General features: G+C 47.9%; 1 protein-coding gene across 4 annotated transcripts in view; it reads right to left on the bottom strand.

The window, feature by feature from the left end:
- TIAM1 (TIAM Rac1 associated GEF 1) overlaps positions 1–19464 on the bottom strand; it is a 466206-nt gene that overhangs the window by 5821 nt on the left and 440921 nt on the right. For all 4 annotated transcript variants that reach the window (XM_057306891.1, XM_057306890.1, XM_048214774.2 and 1 more), the window contains 7 exons: positions 15967–16146; positions 15758–15876; positions 10683–10791; positions 6026–6084; positions 5313–5415; positions 2615–2702; positions 343–515 (listed from right to left, as the gene is read on the bottom strand). In XM_057306891.1, the coding sequence (XP_057162874.1) occupies positions 343–515; positions 2615–2702; positions 5313–5415; positions 6026–6084; positions 10683–10791; positions 15758–15876; positions 15967–16146 (831 nt within the window). The remainder of the gene's footprint in view (positions 1–342; positions 516–2614; positions 2703–5312; positions 5416–6025; positions 6085–10682; positions 10792–15757; positions 15877–15966; positions 16147–19464) is intronic.

Here is a 19464-nt window from a genome sequence, read left to right on the forward strand (position 1 = left end):
GCAGCGACTCTCATTCCACAAGCAGGCTGAGAGCCCCTCCAGAAAGAGAATATGCTCACTTCCTGGCTCGGCGAATGAGAGAGGAGGCCCCAGCCAAAAGGAGGAGGGCGGCAAAGGGAAGCTGGGAAGGAGGGCGAGAGGAGTAAATGAAGGGCGGATCCCCAGGGAGCTGCCGGGAAGGAGGCAAGGGCAAGGAACCTGGGGCCAGGGAAGAGCTGTACTCCAACGTTCGCCCCCACCAGGCCACGTCTAATTCTTGCTCAACAAAAACGTCAAGCTCACTGGAGTTCTACAGTGGAGTGGGGGTGACGGGGATCTTGAACGTCGGGATCCCCACAGTACCTGCCCTGCTCATGGCTGGCCTGGCCCCTTTGAGCGCACACAATCTTTTTCCTCCGAAAGGTACATATTGCTGGGATGAGGGAAGGCTTTCGGTTTTGAGGAGCTGCCTTCTGTGCTTATCGCGCAGGATGGAGTGCACAGCCTTCAGGAGATCTTCCCGGCTCTCTGGAGAGCTATGAAAAGAAAGAAGATTTATCCATGTTAGGGGAAAAGTACCTAACACGTGGGGAACTTCTAATATTATCGGGTGCAGCCCCACAAACATCCCTGAGGGCCAAAGGTTATAAAGACTGAGGCCACAACTCCAGTTCCTACGCTGAGCCATGTTTTCATCGCCGGTGACGGAGAACGTGTACCTCTTTCCCTTGATGCTTTGTGATCCGGCCCCTGCGGCTAATGTGGGACAGGCAGCCCATTAATGAACAGACGGGTTCCGCACCCAGACGGTGCCAGATCCTGCTCTTGATACTTACAGCAAAGCCTTTCATTCTAAAATGCTTTTGCAGACAAATGAACCACGGGATTCTCAGCTCTGCAGAGCACCCGAAGTCCGATGTCCCAACCAACATCCTTAGTTCCCTCTTGAGCTGGCTTTCTGTTAAACATCAAGTGCTCCCATGACACATTTCAACAAGCCTGTATTAACGCCACGTTGTAGAGAACCGAACGATCTTCTCAAGTCCTAATTCCCACCATAGAAAAGTACTTCCTGGTTCAGAGTCCTGGTTCTCATTAGGTTCTCAGTATTCGTACCCAGGTAAGTGTCACCCGGTATTCCTTATTAATGACGAATTTAGCACGTCTAGGAGCAGGCTCACCAGACCCCCTGGGCCTTACCGACAAAATCACAAATGGTAAAGACGGTGCTCAAACCACATGTGGCTCATTTGAAAAAAAATGTCAGTTCTAGTCCCAGCAGCTTCCCATGTTCTGCCCTTTGTTGATTTGTCACTCAACACAGACAGCTGAGGCAGAGACACAAAACAGGGGCTTGGAAAGCAAACCCACCCGAGTCTGAACTCAGTGTTCATTTGCTATAATATTTTAGGCGAAGTACCCTCCATGAGCCTTGCTCCCCAAGTGTAAAATGGAAGAATGTACCTCAGTCTGACTAAACGAAATAATGCAAAGAAGGGGCTTAGCTAAGTTCATGCTTGGTTAATGTGCTTTCTTATGATGCTAGCAAAAACATGATAAAATATTGCTAAAAATCATAACAACACCGATTCTGTCAGATTTCTTTGTAGGCGACCTATAGCATATTACTACCCGCGCTGTGGGGTACTGGGGAAGTACTGAGTGAGTCACCGAGTACCCATGATTAGCTTAAAGCCTAGCTGAGTATAGATCGTCTGTCAAGCCAAATACACCAGAACACTGGCCGTCAGGACCATTCATTTTGACATTTTTTTAGGAAAAAAAAAAAAAAAACAAAACAGAGAGGGAGAATTGGCTGCATTTGAAAAAAGGTCTCAAATTCTCATGGAGGAGGAGAGGGAAGGACAAGGGGGGAAGGAAAAGAACACGAAGAAATCAACAGAGGCCCACATTCTAAGTTTGGCTTCCTTCTGAGACCTGTAGGTGGACCCGGGCAACTTGTGGCTCCCTATCTGTAACTTCCCGACAGGGCCAGGGCCCAGGTAGCGCCTGCCCACCTCTTACCTCGTCCCAGCTGGTTCTCCATCTGCCTCATCTCAGAGATGCCACAGTCAAAACAATGCATCTCAACACCAAAACAAAAAAGTACAAGGCAGCCCGGCCCTTCTAATCTACTTCTAATCAAATGTAACTATGGGGAGAAAGCTCTCATTTGAACATCGCATACATAAGAAAATTCCTATTTCCTTTTAGAAAGATATGAAGTTAACGAGGGGTTATTGTCTGTGTTCTGATAACATCAGTTTAACCTGTCCAATTTGTGTTATTTATTTATTTATTTGAGAGAGAGAGAGAGAGCAAGCATGAGTGGGGGGAGGGGCAGAAGGAGAAGCAGGCTCCCAGCCGAGCAGGCAGACCAACGTGGTGCTCGATCCCAGGACCCCGAGATCATGATCTGAGCCGAAGGCAGACTCCTAACCAACTGAGCCACCCAGCCCCCCCCTTACTGTTATTTAATACGTGTTAACTCACTTCTGAAATGTACAAGAAAAAGCCCGCGTCATCTATGGACACACAGGCTGACATGCAGACCCAGGAGTGCGGGAGGGACATGGAGCCATCACAACCCTCCCACCTGGGCTGCGCCATCACCCCCTCCCGGCCCCAGGCTCACCTGCAGCACAGATGGAAGACCCTCTCTGGCCTCCCTTCAGACTCTGATTTGACGTGGACAATTTCACACACAGTGTTTGCTTCTGCATCTAAACAAATTACAACAAGGATGAGTTAGGGCGTCTGTCAAAGAGATTTATCTGCATTCTTACAAAAGCATTTCTACACCTTGGTGTATAAGATTCAAGAGCGCAGAGCCTGTGGAGGCCAAAGGTCCCGTGCCACCTGCTTGTCATCTTCTTTTTCTTTTTTTTTTTAAGATTTTGTTTATTTATTTGAAAGAGAGAGAGAGACAGTCAGCAAGAGAGGGAACACAAGCAGGGGGAGTGGGAGAGGAAGAAGCAGGCTCCCAGCAGAGCAGGGAGCCCGATGTGGGGCTGGATCCCAGGACCCTGGGATCACGCCCTGAGGCGAAGGCAGACGCTTAACGACTGAGCCACCCAGGTGCCCCTACCTCCTTGTCATCTTAAAGAGACAAAGTGAAAGCCTTGATGGGGATGGGCGTGAGGGAAAGGAACACTTGGAAAATCTCCAGTTGCTAAAAATCTCCTGCTCGGTGGTCTAAAAGGGCCAGCAGTCCATCATACTGATTCCAGAACTGCCCCCTTTGGATACACAACCTGTTTGGCTGAACTATTTCAGCTGAGTGAGTAGTTGTAAGGCTGACTCCATCAGGCCAGGGCTAGAGAGACAGGTCCTTGTGTCCGTGGCAGGAGCCCTCTCTGCAAGTGACCAGGCCTAGTGCCCTGGACAAGCAGGTCCTGGAAACAAGTGGGGTTCTGCTTTCTCAGCACCGCCAGGGTACCCACTCTGAGAGAAGCAAACATGGGATGCTGAGAAGGTGAGGAACAGTTGGCTTTCATTTCTAAGCCTTACAATGCCTGCATGACCATATTCTTTTAGGTCCTGAATAGAGTGTTTGTGAAAGGAACAATCGCTACAAACATCGAGACTGCACATGGTGAGGTCTCGGCCTTCCCCAGTGGGTCAGGGCCCTGGTCACAGACCCTCATTGTACCCGCATTATTTAACTCCAACCAGGGCTCATCTGCTGAAATTTCCACAAATCTTCCCAAGTCAAGATAAAAATCATGCAACTGCACGTTCTGATTTCTCAGATCCACTGGAATGTATCTCCTAATGAGAAACATGTTGGCTAGTCTTTGTAACTCTGTTAAAACGAGCTTTTATCTTGATTGCTTTAAGCTTGATTTGAACGAAAAGCAGAGTGAGAATAGAATGGCATATCACAAAGATGGCTTTGTTTTCAAAATTTAAATTCTTTATGTATTTAGTCTTCAATGAAGGGAAAATTTCTGGCTGAGAAGCCTGCAGTTTGCTATAAACATAAGCTTTCCATCTTATAAACCAGGCACAAGGAAACACGAACTAGATAACCCGCAACCCGAGATTGCGAAATAGGACAAGGATAGCGTTGAAGAGCCCAACCCTCAGAATGGTATCACAGCCGCGTTAGACCTGCAGCGTACCAGGTCTCGAAAATCAGACCGTTAAGTAAAAAGACACCAGAGTAAATCTCCTTGCTGTAAGATCAGGAAGAAACCTCCTTAAGGCAAATGATCAAACTGAATATATTTGTCCGATGTGGGTTTTGCGTTTGGCTTTTTCTACTGCAAGGGATCACAACAGCGTAGGAAGCTACATCAAGTGTAATTTGGGTGAGTCATCGAACGTTTCCTAAAGACCACATGACATTAGAGTAGGGGGACGTGGTTTTATGAGGATCGGAGCCAATTTTATCGCTCATGGAGGTGACAAGTAGAAATGAGGAAAAGATGAGCCACGCAGAGTGGACACGTCGGATGCCAGAAGGACATAGAAATATGGATCTATCGCGTATGTGTGGAGGTCCCTTCCATGGCCTCGCTGTCCAGCCAGATGGCTGCACCTGCTATCCAACTGGGACAGGGAACAGGTGTGGCCTGAGAGTTTCTACCTGACCCCCAAGGTGCTCCCTCCGGGGTGCACTCAGGAGAGCCACTGCTGACAGCTCCTCCCTAGAATGGCCTCAAATTAGGCCCTGCATGGGGCCTCCAAGTCACAGAAATATTCCTTTGCTTGGTCAATACCCTGCTGGCATTCATGGCTCTTCTCTTGAGCTTAAAGCATCATCTAATTTATATTAACACATATATTCCTTGCTATCCGACAACTGGCTTCACGGCTATTTGGATCACAGAAAAAGGTCTGATGTTTCAAAGGCCTCCACACGAATAAAAAGATTTGTAATGCTTCACGTGCGTACACACAAATATGTATTTAATGGCTTTTTTAGGCTTTTGGTGGTCTTTTTCAGTCTCCTGGTTAAAAAGCAAGTGAGTTATTTCACATGGGCTTTATCCGCTCATGGTCTCAAGGATTCTGTCCAGAAGTACAAGACTCATGGCTCCTCAGACATCGGTCAGTGTAATACTAATATACACAACAGAATGACTAGAATTCCTTGGGAACGATACTGAAGACATCACATCCATTCACTCATTCAATTCACACATCCATTCATTCATTCAAATAGTTAATAAATGGCTGGGTAAACAAAGGCAGGGGAGAGGCTGGGGGAAAAGAGTTAAATACAGGAGAAAAAAAGGATAATAGGGAGGTTCGACCAAAAGCATGGGTTCAGACCAACAATGCACACACACATCGGGCGTGTTCACCCAGCGCATTTCCGGGTTTACCTGCACTTGCCAAAGCTCGAACCTGCAGAGCTTCGGTAGGGATCATGTGCCGAAACCGGAAGGGGTCCCAGTCCTCATAAATGGAAAGCCTGTGAGATCCTACCTGCAGGAAGAGAAGAAACCAGGTGCCTGAGAACAGTCTGCTCTAGCTTGGACAGGACCTCCCCCCCGCAACCTAGATCAGTGAGGCTGGAATCCCCCCCACCTAGATCAGTGAGGCTGGAACCCTCCCCCCCCGGCCCCCGCAAGATCAGTGAGGCTGGAACCCCCGCGCTTGTCTGGACGGACATCAGCCCTATGGGCACTTTGTCATCCAGCAGAAAGTGACCAGCCGTGCGATAAACAGGTATTAGGCGTACAAACGAGTTCGCTGACAAGATCCAGGTAAAAGAGAGACATGGGAAGGAGAAGAAGAGGGCCCCCAGAAGGAGAACAGGAAAACAAGTAAGTGTCAGGAAGGTTCTGGCTACGGCAGGCCCGATAGTTATTCGCTTTCATGCTCTCAACGTGAGCCTGCCAGAGAGAAGGCAGGATGGGCAATTTCCTCCAGTCCTTAGCAACCCTTCAAATGTATTTAAAAAGAAAAAAAAGGCAAGGAAATCCTAAGAGGCTGGTGTCTGACCAAGGGGTGGATTGATAATTATGCAGCTAGAACTGAGAAGCACATAGAAAAGGAGATACTTTCAATCGAGGGGGGGATATAAGATTCTTACAAGTTTCTTCTTCTGTTTGGAGCCATCTTTATATACAAGGACCACAGCAGTTTTGAAGACTGGAAAAAAAAAAATAAGGCACAGACGGTTACAGCACGTAACGCGTGGGGCTTTCGGCTGAACCCCGCTAACTTGGGGTTTTCGACACTCCAGCTCGGAAGAAGGCAGCGAGGTGAGCCAGTGCCGACTCCACCTTCCGCCCGTCACCAAACCTACTGAGACAACACTTTCCAGAGTCCATAAAAACACAGAAAGCCCAAATAAATGGAAATAAACCCTCCCACCCCAGTGGAAACTTTCGGGTTAAACATCGTTTAACTATGGCGTCATCACAAGTCTAAAATTCCAGCGATACACAGGTTAACAAAAGTGCACTAGGTCAGCAGCGAGAGGAGCAAGACAGACATCAATGGAACAGCATTGCTTACGGTGACTTAGACTTAAGCCAACCAACCTAATATTACACATACGCACACACAGTGTCCAGAGTTTGGGAAACCGAATTCATCTCTCTGACCTGAAGAAATGAAAAGGAGTTTACAAAGCAGAATGCATTAGCACTTCCTCCAAACGGGCTGAATCGCACAAAGCATTGAGAAACAGGGAGTGGGCCGGTTTATTCTTACAGGCTTGAGGGGTGGGGCAGACACAATAGTTATTATGCACAGTCTAGAGAATTCCTTAAACAATGCCAAGCACAGTGCCCACTCAGTGACTGACTCCTCCCACAGGACCGGAAGGGGAGGAGCCCATCCTCGGCTCTGGGGTGCAGGGACCACATCCCCTTCATACCCTGGCCCAAGGCAGAGCCAGGGCCCAGGCAGCTGGAGGGGACAGGCCTGGTGTACCACACAGAGAATTACAAAAGGAATGAATGTTCAGAAAATTCTCCATTGATGGAAGGGGGCGGGCGCAGGCTCCCAGCCCCTCTGGAGACCAGTCCAAAGGGCCTGGTTCATTTTCCACCCTATTTAGGATGGGTCAGCCTCCGCACCGCCCCTTTGTGCAGGATGGCTCTCACCTCCCTTGCAGAAAAGAGCCTGAAGGTGTAAAGAAACCAATCCTAGCCACTGGGTCTGCACTGCCCCTGGCCCTTCACACTCACAGCATCCGACCCCCCTCCAGAATCCCAGAGGATCGACTGAGAGGCTCCCTCTCCAAAGTTCCCACTGACCAAGGAGCTCTGCACAGAGGCTGAGACTAGCACCCGAAGAGGCCCTGTGTGCTCACCGTGAAGCCTCCAGAACTCACAGTGGCCAGGACAACTGGTTCCTTCAAAACACAGGGAGCTCCACCCCAGGAGAGGGTGTCCAGTGACCTGAAGTCTCAGAAGACCCACCACGTCCCTGGGATCACAGCGCAATGGGGTGGTTGCCATGGTTCTACAAAGGCTACTGTCTTGCCTCAGTTTACCTTGACCTCAACCATCTTGGATCACGGTGGGGCCAGAGTGGACCTCAGCCGGGGCTATGACCACCTTCGCCTTAAGCTCTCCCTGATCCCCTGGGCTAGTCTCACTCAACTGACTGCAGTGTTGCCCAATCTCTTAGACGTGACCTCAATCACAACTCCTAGCGACCCCTGCCAGCCCCAAGCACTCCCTCCACACCCCAAAGGTGATCATCTGATACCCAGCAAGGTGGAAGCCTAGACAAACTCACTCTTCCTCTCTCCCTCCCTCTCTGTTTCCTTTTTTTTTGGTGACAAACATCAACATTCAGTACAGATTAGCTGTCCTGTGAGCAAAACATCAAGGTGCCAGGATAACAGTACATCGATTTCAGTTTCAGAGGAAAGCTGCACTGTTTCCTGAGATTAGAGATTTAAATCAAAGCAAGAGACAACCATGTTTTAACTCCAAAGCTGCCGGTTCCGTGGTAATCACTCTGCTTCCCTTATAACAACTCCTGAATTCGAAAGGCACTTCCAAGGCTGTTAGTGCCACCAAAATGGCCCAACATGGCACCTTTACGGACGGGGAATCCATAAATAATCTCATTATGGTGACGACAGTCTGCCTTTACTCACAATCCTCGCTTTAATCCTTCCAGCTTCTCTTTACTATTAGTCTGGAGATAACTTTTTTTTTTTTTAATTAAAGATGTTTATTTGAGAGAGCGCACAAGCAGTGGGGAGGAGCTGAGAGAGAAGCAGGCTCCCAGCTGAGCAGGGAGCCCGACACAGGGCTTGATCCCAGGACCCTGGGATCATGACCTGAGCCAAAGGCAGATGCTTAACCAACTGAGCCACCCAGGCGCCCCATGGAGACAACTCTTAATAAGGCTGCCTCCCCTAGAGCCTCCAGTGCTTCTCACCTTGCTAACTATGGCAACTGTGGGATCCACTGGCAGTGTGATCACCGATCATGGGCTGGGGGCCGTAGTGTCCATTTACACCCAGCACAGGGCTTGGGGGCTCCCTTCTGGGGAGCCACCCCCCTCCCAACCCCAGGAAGCAACACATGGGGCAGGGAACAGAGTGATGAAGAGTGAAACACACACTGCCCTCCATCTGAGCCTGTGCAGCAAGGGGCAAGTAAAGCCCCAAACCTCAAAACCAGCATTTGCTGGAACCCTTTATACCACTGGTTGGCAGACTGGGGCCCGCTGCCCATTCAGTGCAGATTGTGAATACAGATGGCCATTTGGTTACATATTGTCTATGACTGCCTTGGACTACATGTGGCCTCTTGGCCCTTGAACCCTGGAGTATGTACTATGTGGCCTTTTACAGAGAAAGTTGGTTGACCCCTCCTTGTTCCCAAATTATTTTCTTCTTTTAAATCTGTTTCTTTTTTTTAAAGATTTTATTTATTTATTTGAGAGAGAGAGACAGAGAGAGCATGAGCGGGGGGCAGGGGGAAGGGCAGAGGCAGAAGGAGAAGCAGGCTCCCTACTGGGCACGGAGCCCGACGAGGGGCTCGATCCCAGGACCCTGGGATCATGACCTGAGCCGAAGGCAGTTGCTCAACCGAATGAGCCACCCAGGTGCCCCTAAATCTGTTTATTTCTAACCACAGGAAATCTGTACAATCCAGGAGACAGTCATGAAAAGATCCCAACGTGGAACTCTGGAACGGTTCATCTGCAGCCCAGAATCAGAAACAGGTAGACAGACGGTTTGGGTCATTGACTTCGGAATCCCACTTCCCAGAAGCGACCTACCAAGAAGCATCAGAAAGCTCCCAGCCCTTCCAAGAAGAAATTACAGTATAAGAGACACAAATGGTAATGTGGGGGGTGAAGGGGAAGAGAAAAAATTATCCCTACCCCTGCCAAAAGCAGCAGCCCATCAACAACCACCAACATGTTACCATATCCCAATACTTTCTCGTGTGTCCTATTTGGTCACACATTGTCCCTGCACGCTTCTACCCATCTCTGTTATTTTTAAGGAAATGGCATCAACAGTTCTAGTGGCTCTTTGAAAATGTCAGGAACGTCACTCAGTTGTTCAGTGAAGGCTGAGTGATCTAAGCAGGAAGTTCGGCAGTCTTTATGCTCAACACTCGGATTTTAATATCACTAGGATATTCCATATGGGGATACTCTGTTCACATCATGGGGGAAAGAAGAAAAAAGCGTTCAGTTAAAGAAGCAACAAGCAATCACCCCTTTCCTCTAGAAACACAAGGTAAGGTAAGAGAATAGGAAATACTAGACTTTCTTTATGTTGTGTGCTCACCCACAAATCTCCCGTGGGGGCTCGGAAGACACAACGTAAAACAAACTCGTGCCTGTTCACAACAGCACTGGATGCCGAACACGAATTTTCCTGCAACCACTAGTCGTAATTCCTGAATTACACGCAATTCCGTAGTTTTCTCTCTCAAAATGCTGATCCCAACACAACCACGTGAGAGTTCTGACTGCAGCAACTGCATCCGTCGAAACTAGTTTATTAAAACATAAATCATCCACGAGCATCTCTACTTTTGGTAGCCAGTATTCGTGGCGGTTGAGAAGCATCTCACAACTGATCAAGGCACCCCACTGCCCAAGCAGGTCAGCTGCGAAAGGATGTCCTGAATCCCAGCGGCGGAGTCCGAGAGCCAGGAAAGTGCTCTGATTTTCAGAACAACGCAGTGTTGTCTTCATTTGTCACATGAGTTTTCCTTGGCTTATTATTAACCCGTTACTTTGAAAAGATATTCAGAGCAGTGACGACAACAAAATCTTTCCCTGTGTGTTGATACACGGGGCAGCCTTGGTAAGGCCATTCCCTCTCTCCCACGTAGCGGGGTGGTCACACTGGCCATACGGACCTGGCAGGTTTCATTTACTATATGGGACATGTTGGTGGCCGCGGCAGGGAGACCAATTCAGATAACTGTAATGAACTTAACGTTAATTAATTGGGTCTTGAAAAATATTTTGAAAAATATTATTCTTATGTTCTTATTTTGAAGAATAAGCCCAGCTTCCCTCTCTGTGCTACCCCCTACCAACCCTGTTATTATTTTTTTTTTTAGAGAGAGAGAGAGAACAAGCAGGGAGGGGCGGGGAGCAGGGAGTGGGGAGAGAGAATCTTAAGCAGACTCCATACCCAACGTGGGGCTCGATCTCACAACCCTGAGATCATGACTTCAGCCAAAATCAAGAGTCAGATGCTTAACTGACGAGCCACCCAGGTGCCCCAACTCTGTTCTGATACATACCAAAGGCTGCCAATTCTGGCTCCTTTTTCCACTTTCCCAGTGAGGCCGGCGGGTTTGGCCATATCACCGTGGTGTGCAAAAGCAGGTCCCCCATGCTCAGATCTGCAACCTGAAAAGCAGGGACAGGGCAAACCTTACTGGGTGGTGTTATAAACATAAAGATTTTCATGTTTTAAAATCTGGCAGGCTGATGTCAACCTTACTTCATGAAAATATTGTCTTTAAAAACATCTGGTCACTTTTTTTTTTCCTTTATCCCATGTTTGTCTATAAGAATTTCAAGAATAAAGTGGCAAGAGGTAGAAACCAGGGCCCCCCCAAAATTCACACACAGTAAATCTGTCAAAACTGATCTCCAAAATTGGCAAAGGTCTGTGTTCAAATGAAGACAGTTTCCCAAGGAGAGACGAATGGGCATCCATCACCGAGATCCACTCCCGAAAACTAGGCCTTTCCACCTGCGAATTCAAATCCCCTTGCAGCCACGGTTTTCCAGGAAGCAATGGAATTAATTATTTTTTCTTCTTCCAGCTCCTTCTAAAGGTTTCATTTCACTTTGGAGGAGGGAGAGAGAAGCCAACTGAGGAGTTTGAGGAGTGCTCTGTAAATGTGTGCAGCCTGAGCTCCAGGATCCACAGAAAGCAGGAGGTCTAGGTGCACGGCTGAGGAGGTCAAATGCCAGCCCGTCCTGGTGAGCTGTTCTGGAAAGCCATCCAGACGGGATTCTGCAGTAATCAGCGCTTGTGCCTCCCGACAGCCACGTCTGCCTTTCTCACCGGAGTCCGGGGCCCAGGTGCAAGCCCACCCACATCTCCTCCTCCTGCCAACTCAGCAGCCCACTCACCGGTGGGAGGATCGTCTGGTGTCTTGACCTGCCCTTGGTGCAACCACATCAGAGAACAACGCTTCGTAACAATCAGAGACCACAGTCCACCCACTGGTAAATACCAACAGCTGCCGGTAGGCTCTGCAGCCGCAGAAATCAAGTTCAAGGCAGCATTTCAGATACGTCAAAATCTGACGCTGAGCTTCTCAAAGACACCTGGGTCCGGTCTGTTTTGCTGCTTATGCTCTGACAGGGTTTCTAGATAAAGCGGCGACCGAGCAGCCCTCTGCTGAACCCGGGGCCATTTGGCATTACTCTTCCTGAGTCACCAAGCCAGATGACGATGCTGGTGATGTGACTCCATGGTACCAAATACAGCAGTGTTGCTGCCGCTGTCGTGACTGGGGGATCGTTATCATAATTACTCTATTATTGACCTGTATTATTGCTAGTATAGCCAAGAGTAAAAAAAAAAAATTCACCCATCGTATTACATTGTTTGTACATATGAAATAACTAGCCAACCAACCTCCCAGGACAGTATCAGCCAAGGAAACTATATAGTCTCTACCACCCAGGCCCCAAGCACCCACACAAGGGGCTTACACACAGAGGTCAAGCTCCCAGCTAGCATTCTGGCCCCCGTCTTAGGGGTATGTCTTTAAAAGTGATTAAAAGGTCACCAGGGCAGATGGTTGTCCAAACTCTACTTCCTCCTTCCAACACGATTCTGGGTCTGCACCCTCTGCCGTGTGATATTTCTAGCACCTCCCACTAGACCAGGCAGGTCCCTCATGACTCTGGGCTTGGCCACATGCCCTGGGCCAAGGATGCGGCATAACAAGTTTTCACTAGCCCTCCTGAGCTCCCCCTTCCAGCTGCGGAAAGGGCACGCAGAAGCCTAGTTGTGTCCGACTAGAACACACCGGACCCTTACGCTCTGGAGCTCGCCAAGAGCGGCCAAAGCTCAGCCGGCCCACACACCCCTGTGTGAAAATAAATGTGGTAGCGAGCACTAAGATGCTGAGTTGTTTGGACTGATCCAGTCCCAGCCCACATGGTTTGCCTCAAGTTTCCACAAGGCAAATGGAATAAGGGGGTCAGGAGTGCCCCTCTGGCCAACAGTGCCTCTGGCCTTCTATTCGTTGACTTCTCAATCTTCTGCCCAAACCGCAAGACTAAGTTCCGCTTAGAGGTCTGGGACGTCCTGCCACCCCGGGTCCTTTGAGCTCTTCTTCTAAGGGGAAATGCCCTCTTTGGCCTTTTCTTCCTCCTACCTGAGCAAAAGGAATGATCCATGTGGTCCAGCCCAGCTCCTTGGGTTTAACATGCAGTAGGAGGTTGAAGGCCCAGATTCATCATACAGTGTTTCCTAACCAGCTTTGCTCTCTGTGAACATATCTGCCTTTGGGAAAGCTGGCTGATGACAGGATCAGGGACCCCGTGTCCCTGGAATGTTACCATTTCAATAGCGGCCTACCTTTCCCAACAGATACTGACAAATGCTCCTCTTCATAACTGCTTACAAACTGCTCATAAATCCATTCTAGGTTTTTACTGGATACTGCCGTTAAAAGGGAACTACAATGACCAGGAATCACCTCTGTGAGAATCAGGACATAACTTGCGTGCCTCCAACCGTCTGCCCCGGGGTTTCCATAAACATTCCAACGTACGTTGTAAGCAGTGTAATAGAATTGTAACTGAGCTGGGCACCATCTCCCCAGGAGCCATTCTGCCCCGGGGTTTGTGTTTGTGAAATCAAGACCGTTCTATCCCTTCCGGTTGCAAGACCATTCTCAAAGAGAGACTGCATGGCAACTGAGTCCTTCTCCCTGAGTGATCCATCATCTTTGGCCACCCTACCTCTGCCCCGTTTTGGGAGCCTACTTCTTTCCTATGTGTCTCACAGTGTTAAAACACAAGCTCTTGTTGCTGTCTTTGCCGTCTTTTCCAAGCCTTGATCTTTCTGGGCTTTGGACATCGGAATACTGAGATAGGATTTTCCTTCTCCTTAACACTGGTGAACAGTCAAATGTCCCTCCTTCCATCCCTTCCATCTTTTGCACGTTTCTTTTTACAAAATCTCAGCTCACAGGAGGCTATTTTGTACAGCACTTTGTCTCTTTGTTCCTCGCTGGAAAGATTTCTCACTTGATTGTCGGAATTTCATTTCAGAGGACGGGCAGTTTCACCAAAGCCATGGCCCTCTGTACAGTCCCTGACTTTTGAATCATATTCATCTTTTTCTCCTAAATGCTTTGCAATCCACCATGCACGTCATCTTCTAGCCTTTAGCATAATGGTCCTTTGCTCCCAAGGTCATTAACATCCAGAAACTAGTTTGGCAGATAACGAACAATATAATGAAATGTGATGAAAACGTTCATTTCCAAGACTGAATAAAATTCACTTCCGTCAAAATGAAATAAACTAAAATATAGGAGGGAGAAGTGTTATGACAAAAAATGTTTGCAGTATTACTCACAGCAGTCAATAAATGAAGCCAAGAGAATTGTCCAATGATAGGAATTAAGTAAAGCATTGTTCAGCCACACATGAAATATTACACAATAATTTAAATGATTCTGTTGAATAATTTAAAATAACATTAAAAAAGGCATAATATACCTTTCAAAATATAATTATTCAAGCATATGCAGATATATAACTTTTTTAATCAAAATAAACACCCAATGTTATACGCAACTAATGAACTGTCAAACTTTACATCAAAAGCCAGGGATGTACTGTATGGTGACGAACATAATATAATAAAAATAAATAAATAAATAAATAAAACCAAAAAAACACCCAAACATTAAGAGGGGTACGTTCTTTGTTTTGAGATGGTGAATGGCTTTCCTTCTTGCCTTTTTCTGTTGTTTTGCCTTTTCATAAGTATACCGTGTTTTCCTTCTTACAAAAGCTTTATTAAAAAATGAGAACTAAATCCAGAGTCGCAGTGCCACCTTTCCTATGCCCTTGACTGATTATCTGCCAGGTGGACTGAGGGCATGCTCATGCTCTGCTTGCCACCCCAGCAGGAAAAATAAATCATGTTTCAGTGGAAAACAACTCTTCCTCCAGAGCACACGCTCCCAGCCCGTGAGACTCCAGCCCTCCACGTGGCCTCTGATCTGGAAGGTGCAGACAGCGCATGTCCCGTCTGACCCGACGGGGACTTCCTCCCGCTGTGGGGAAACCAGTGCGCCTCCATTCGCAAATCCTCGCAATACTTCTTCGCTTCATAGACACACCTGTGCTATTCCGACCTTTCCAACAAACCCTTACGACACCTGCCTGGCTCCCTCCTATCACGTGAGTAAAATAAATTTCTTAATATGTGTTTGCTTTTATGTCTATAGGAGATGCCAAGATTTTAGCTCTTTCTGGAAATTATCTTTTAGCAGTCTGAAAACTTGTGTTGTTTCCCTGAGGACATAAAAATGAACCTGGACGGGAACCCTGTACACCTCGAGGATGAGGCTATTTTTCTCCTAGCTAAACAACCAAGCTTCCCCCACCCCCTTGCCTTTAACTCTCCCCTTCACCCCAGCAGGAGTGATTTTCTGCCTGGTTCCCTCCTGGCTTTTCTCCTTTATTTATTTTTTAAGGCAGAAAGCAAAACCAAGGAGAATATTCCAGTTGAATGTCCAGAGGCAGTGATGAATATTATCACGTACCATAGCCCTCTGATTCATCTCCGTATTATCAGAATTTTTAGTCACATAAGCTCTTCTCAATGACTCGGGCACTACTCAGAGTTTGCTCTAAAGTTTTTCTCAGGTGTATCTGTTTCTGTCACTGTTTCTTCTAAGTAGGTTTTTAGGTAGACTTAAAAAAAAAAAAGATTTATTAGAGGCATTTGAAACTTTCATTCATGCAGCAAACGGTACCCAAGCACCTACTACATGCTAAGTGTTATTCCAATTCCGGGGATGTAGCGTTGACCTTCTATGATGCTTACAGAAGCTGCCTAAGCTATGTTTGGAAGTTCACGCTCACGCTTAACGGAACAAAACCAGAGGTCCCGAGGGGTAAGGGCTGAGACTCAGAAACACGGCTCCTAGATAAGAAATAATTCAGCTGAGGAAGAAAACGCACGTGCACCCTTGGATGAAGGATGAAAGTTCCACCAACAGAAACAACAGCTTCATAACCCTTTTACCGATAAGTAAGCCCTTCAAAAGACAAGGAAACCAACCCAGCTTCGCTGCCGCGTGTCCTGAGAAGTGGGTATCCTTACCTCTTTTTTCTCACCAGTCTGCTCAGCAATGAGCTGGTCAAACACAGCCCCAAATTCTTCATGAATTTTCTGCATTTCATTGATGTGACTTGCAACCTTGTTCATAGTCTTGATGGCCACTGGAAGAAAAGAGGTGGGAAACGGAAAGGCTATTTCGAGGCTCTCGTGGGGACACGCGCGAGGGGATAGATTTCGGGGCCCGGGCTCACCGTCCAGATGGTAGTGCTCCTCGCTCTCTGCGTCCGTCAGGGCAAAGAGCTCCTTCAGCAGAAGCGGGTACTTGAGGACCCTCTGGATGGGCTTGATGAGGTAAGACTCGAGAGTGGCGGAGTGCTGCTGTTTCGGGTTCTGGGCGTCTAAGAACGCCTTGAAAGCCGGGTCCGTCTTGGCTGGAAGAGAGAAACACGGGCTATCAGGGTGGAACCCCTTAATGCCCCCTTCTCACCATCCCCCTCACTTACTCCAAGGTGCCCTTCCCCAGGACTGAGTGGAAAGTGGGCTGCAGGAAGAAGGAAGGTGGGGGCCTTAGAGAGACAACTGGAAGGGCCTGTCTTATTTATCTGGGGGCAAAAACGGGGTTTGAGTAAAGCAATAATAGGCCTTGTAAATTCTACACACTGGGGTTTTCAGGGGCTGCTGTTCATCCTCCTTGTACTAAGAACGTCTTTGTATTCTGATATTTTGACACCTGGAGCCTTACAGACCCTGGGGACTGCCGCTCCCAGGGCTAGCCAATTCCTAGAGATGGTCAAGGACTCACCTGGGAGCACACCTTTCATAGGCAAACCAACCAACCTGGAGGCCCCCGCCCCATGCCTCTAACTCTTCTATTGGGCTCTCTCACTCTAGGCCACTGTTCCCCTGCGCTACTAGCCTCAGGGCCAGGTACCAGACAGCCCAGGCCAGGCCCAATACCCCAGAATCCACTGAAATGACCCAATCCCAAATCTGCTTACCCTGCCTTCCTCCATCTTTCTCGCAGCAACCACAATAAAGTTGCCCACATCTCCCCCTCGCTCCTTCTGCTTCCTGACTGGCCCTGGCACTTCCCCCGTGGGGCCCCATGGGGCACGTCATGCCCCTTCCTCTTGGGAGCTGCGAGGAACAAGCTATCTTTTCAATGGCAATTGTCTTCCGATCTGTTGGCTTCGCCATATCTGAATCATCAGAAAGCCTGCATTTTAAAACACTCTTTACCCTGGTTTTCCCAGTCTTTTAAGCCTTCCATTGAGGGTGGGGCCTTTTTTTCTGAGAAAAGACAGGGGAAAAAAAAACAGTACAAGACTGAGGCGGCAGTGCTCTGCAGCTCTGGGAAGTGGGGCAGGGCTGGATCTCCCACAGCGAATGCCTTTTCAGATCTGTTCTATGTTAATTCAGCGCTACCCACTATTAGCATCGTAGGGCAGGCCCTCCTGCCTGCCCGGGACTGCGGAGTCCTCTCCCGGGGAAACTTACATCTGACCTCATATAACTCAGGGAGCTCTTCCCTCACCAGCCTGGTTTTTTTATCTGTGTCCCAGCTGGGCTGAAGAGCAGCCCTGGGGAGTTGTGGGTCCCCAGACAAGCAGAGAGGTACCCACCACTGGGTAATTAGGAAGACAAGGCTAATTAATGCCTTCCAGGTGCAAAGAAATGGTGGACAGGAAGAAGGGAGTGAGCGCAAAAAATGGGGAAAAGAAGGACAATATATCAAAGTAGACTGAACAGTGGGCCCACGTGTTTTAAAAAGCTGATAAAAATGTATTTCCATCTCTGGGGATGAGCAGTGTGAGTGAAGACCAGAACATGTGGTAAAAGGACAGCACGAATTGTAAAATGATTATTCTATCTTTAAAACAGCAATCATGGGAAGGTGGCTTCATAAAGACCACAGTCTTTTCATCCCCGTTAAGCCCCATTCAGAGGAATCAGCCTCCAAGGGCTCAGCCACCATTTCTCTTCCTTTCGAAGAAGAAATCTGTGAAGAGAAAGGGCACCGGGAATGAATGGCCTATGTGTCAGGGAAGCGAGGCTCAGCCCAGAGCCGATGCACGAGGATGCTGTGGCTTCCGTGGGACGTCCCAAGTACCGGTCCACGTCTACCAGGGACATTTAACCCATCAGCTGTATTTCACGTCAGAACAAAAGAAGGCATGGTTCTCAATTCCTCGTGAACTAAAGGAGTGTCCCTCCCATCCAGCCTCGCTGTGAGCCTGTTAAGAGTCAGAGACGGGTACTTTCTGTTCTCAAAGAGTTCTTTCTCTTCACCCTCTTGGCACATCTGGCCATTAGAAAAATGTAGGTCATACCTCAGGTTTTAAGGGATCGTTTGGAAAGACAAGTAATATTTTTCAGGTGCAAAAAAATGATGTTATTGAATTAAGAAAAACCTGCAGGGGCAGACTTTAATCTAATTGAGTGATTAGAAATAACACAACTTACTCTAAGGACTGTAACGTGTATATACTTTTCCGGCAGAGCAAAAGGCTCTAAAGTTGTTACATTAATGATCTCGTAACAATCGGCATTCAGTTAAGGTTTAAAAAGAAATGCGAAGGCAGAACGATAGGACCAATACAGCACATGTGAAGACAGAGTCCAGGCCAGACAGCAGGACTAGGAGATTCCCAGGTGCCCTTTACATTTCTGTGCTCACGCAGATTCTGTCGTGTGAACTGTCCCAGCCATTAAGTATGTCATTATCTGGGCCAGGCTCTTCTGTTACCCAGAGACCTGCATTGTACTAATATTTCCTTAATAGGTTTTAAATTAAGTCAAGCTCATTCTCTCTGGCAGGAAAGCAAAACATGTATCAATTATTTACGTATTCAGGGACTAGATCAGCAGCTGTGCACATGACAGCCAGACGGGAGTGTGAAGACTGAGCAGGCTGATTTCCAGAGATTCTCTGCATTCAAACTTTCTACTGCTTATACTGTTTCCCGGGGCCTTTTTTTTTTTTTTTAAATCCCTTTACCTATCACCAACATCACATGCAGAACTAGGGAAGCAAAACAGCTTTCTGGAGACTCTCAGAATGAGCCATCATCTTCCCAGAACACTGAGGAAAAGGAGCCTGCCATTTATTTATTTATTTATTTATTTATTTATTTTTTAAAAGATTTTATTTATTTGATGGAGAGAGAGACAGCCAGCGAGAGTGGGAACACAGCAGGGGGAGTGGGAGAGGAAGAAGCAGGCTCCCAGCGGAGGAGCCTGATGCAGGGCTCGATCCCAGAACGCCGGGATCACACCCTGAGCCGAAGGCAGACGCTTAACGGCTGAGCCACCCAGGCGCCCCAAGGAGCCTGCCATTTAAAATTCCACTCTGTTCCCTGCAAAATATAACTGCAAGTCGAGTGATTCTCATGAACGGAAACTTTCATAGTGGTGGGGGTGGCTATTATCACACACCTAGGACCAAAAACAGGTGAGGGAAAGATGGAATGCAACCAAAAGGTGTATGAAGTGTGTGAAGCTATAAAGAAATGAGTGAAAATTAGGAATACAGCAGGGAATTTCTAAAGCCCCCCCATCACCCTGTTTTTACATAATTGCAAAATGACCCAGTAATTTTGGCCCCAAATAGCTGAGTCAAAACTTGAATTATAAGAAAAGTGACAAGGGGTGCCTGGGTGGCTCAGTCAGTTAAGCATGTGCCTTCCACTCAGGTCATGATCCCAGGGTCCTGGGATCGAGCCCCGCATCGGGCTCCCTGCTCAGTGGGG

The sequence above is a fragment of the Ursus arctos genome, unplaced genomic scaffold (assembly GCF_023065955.2).
Source record: "Ursus arctos isolate Adak ecotype North America unplaced genomic scaffold, UrsArc2.0 scaffold_4, whole genome shotgun sequence".
In the NCBI taxonomy this organism is placed as follows: domain Eukaryota; kingdom Metazoa; phylum Chordata; class Mammalia; order Carnivora; family Ursidae; genus Ursus; species Ursus arctos.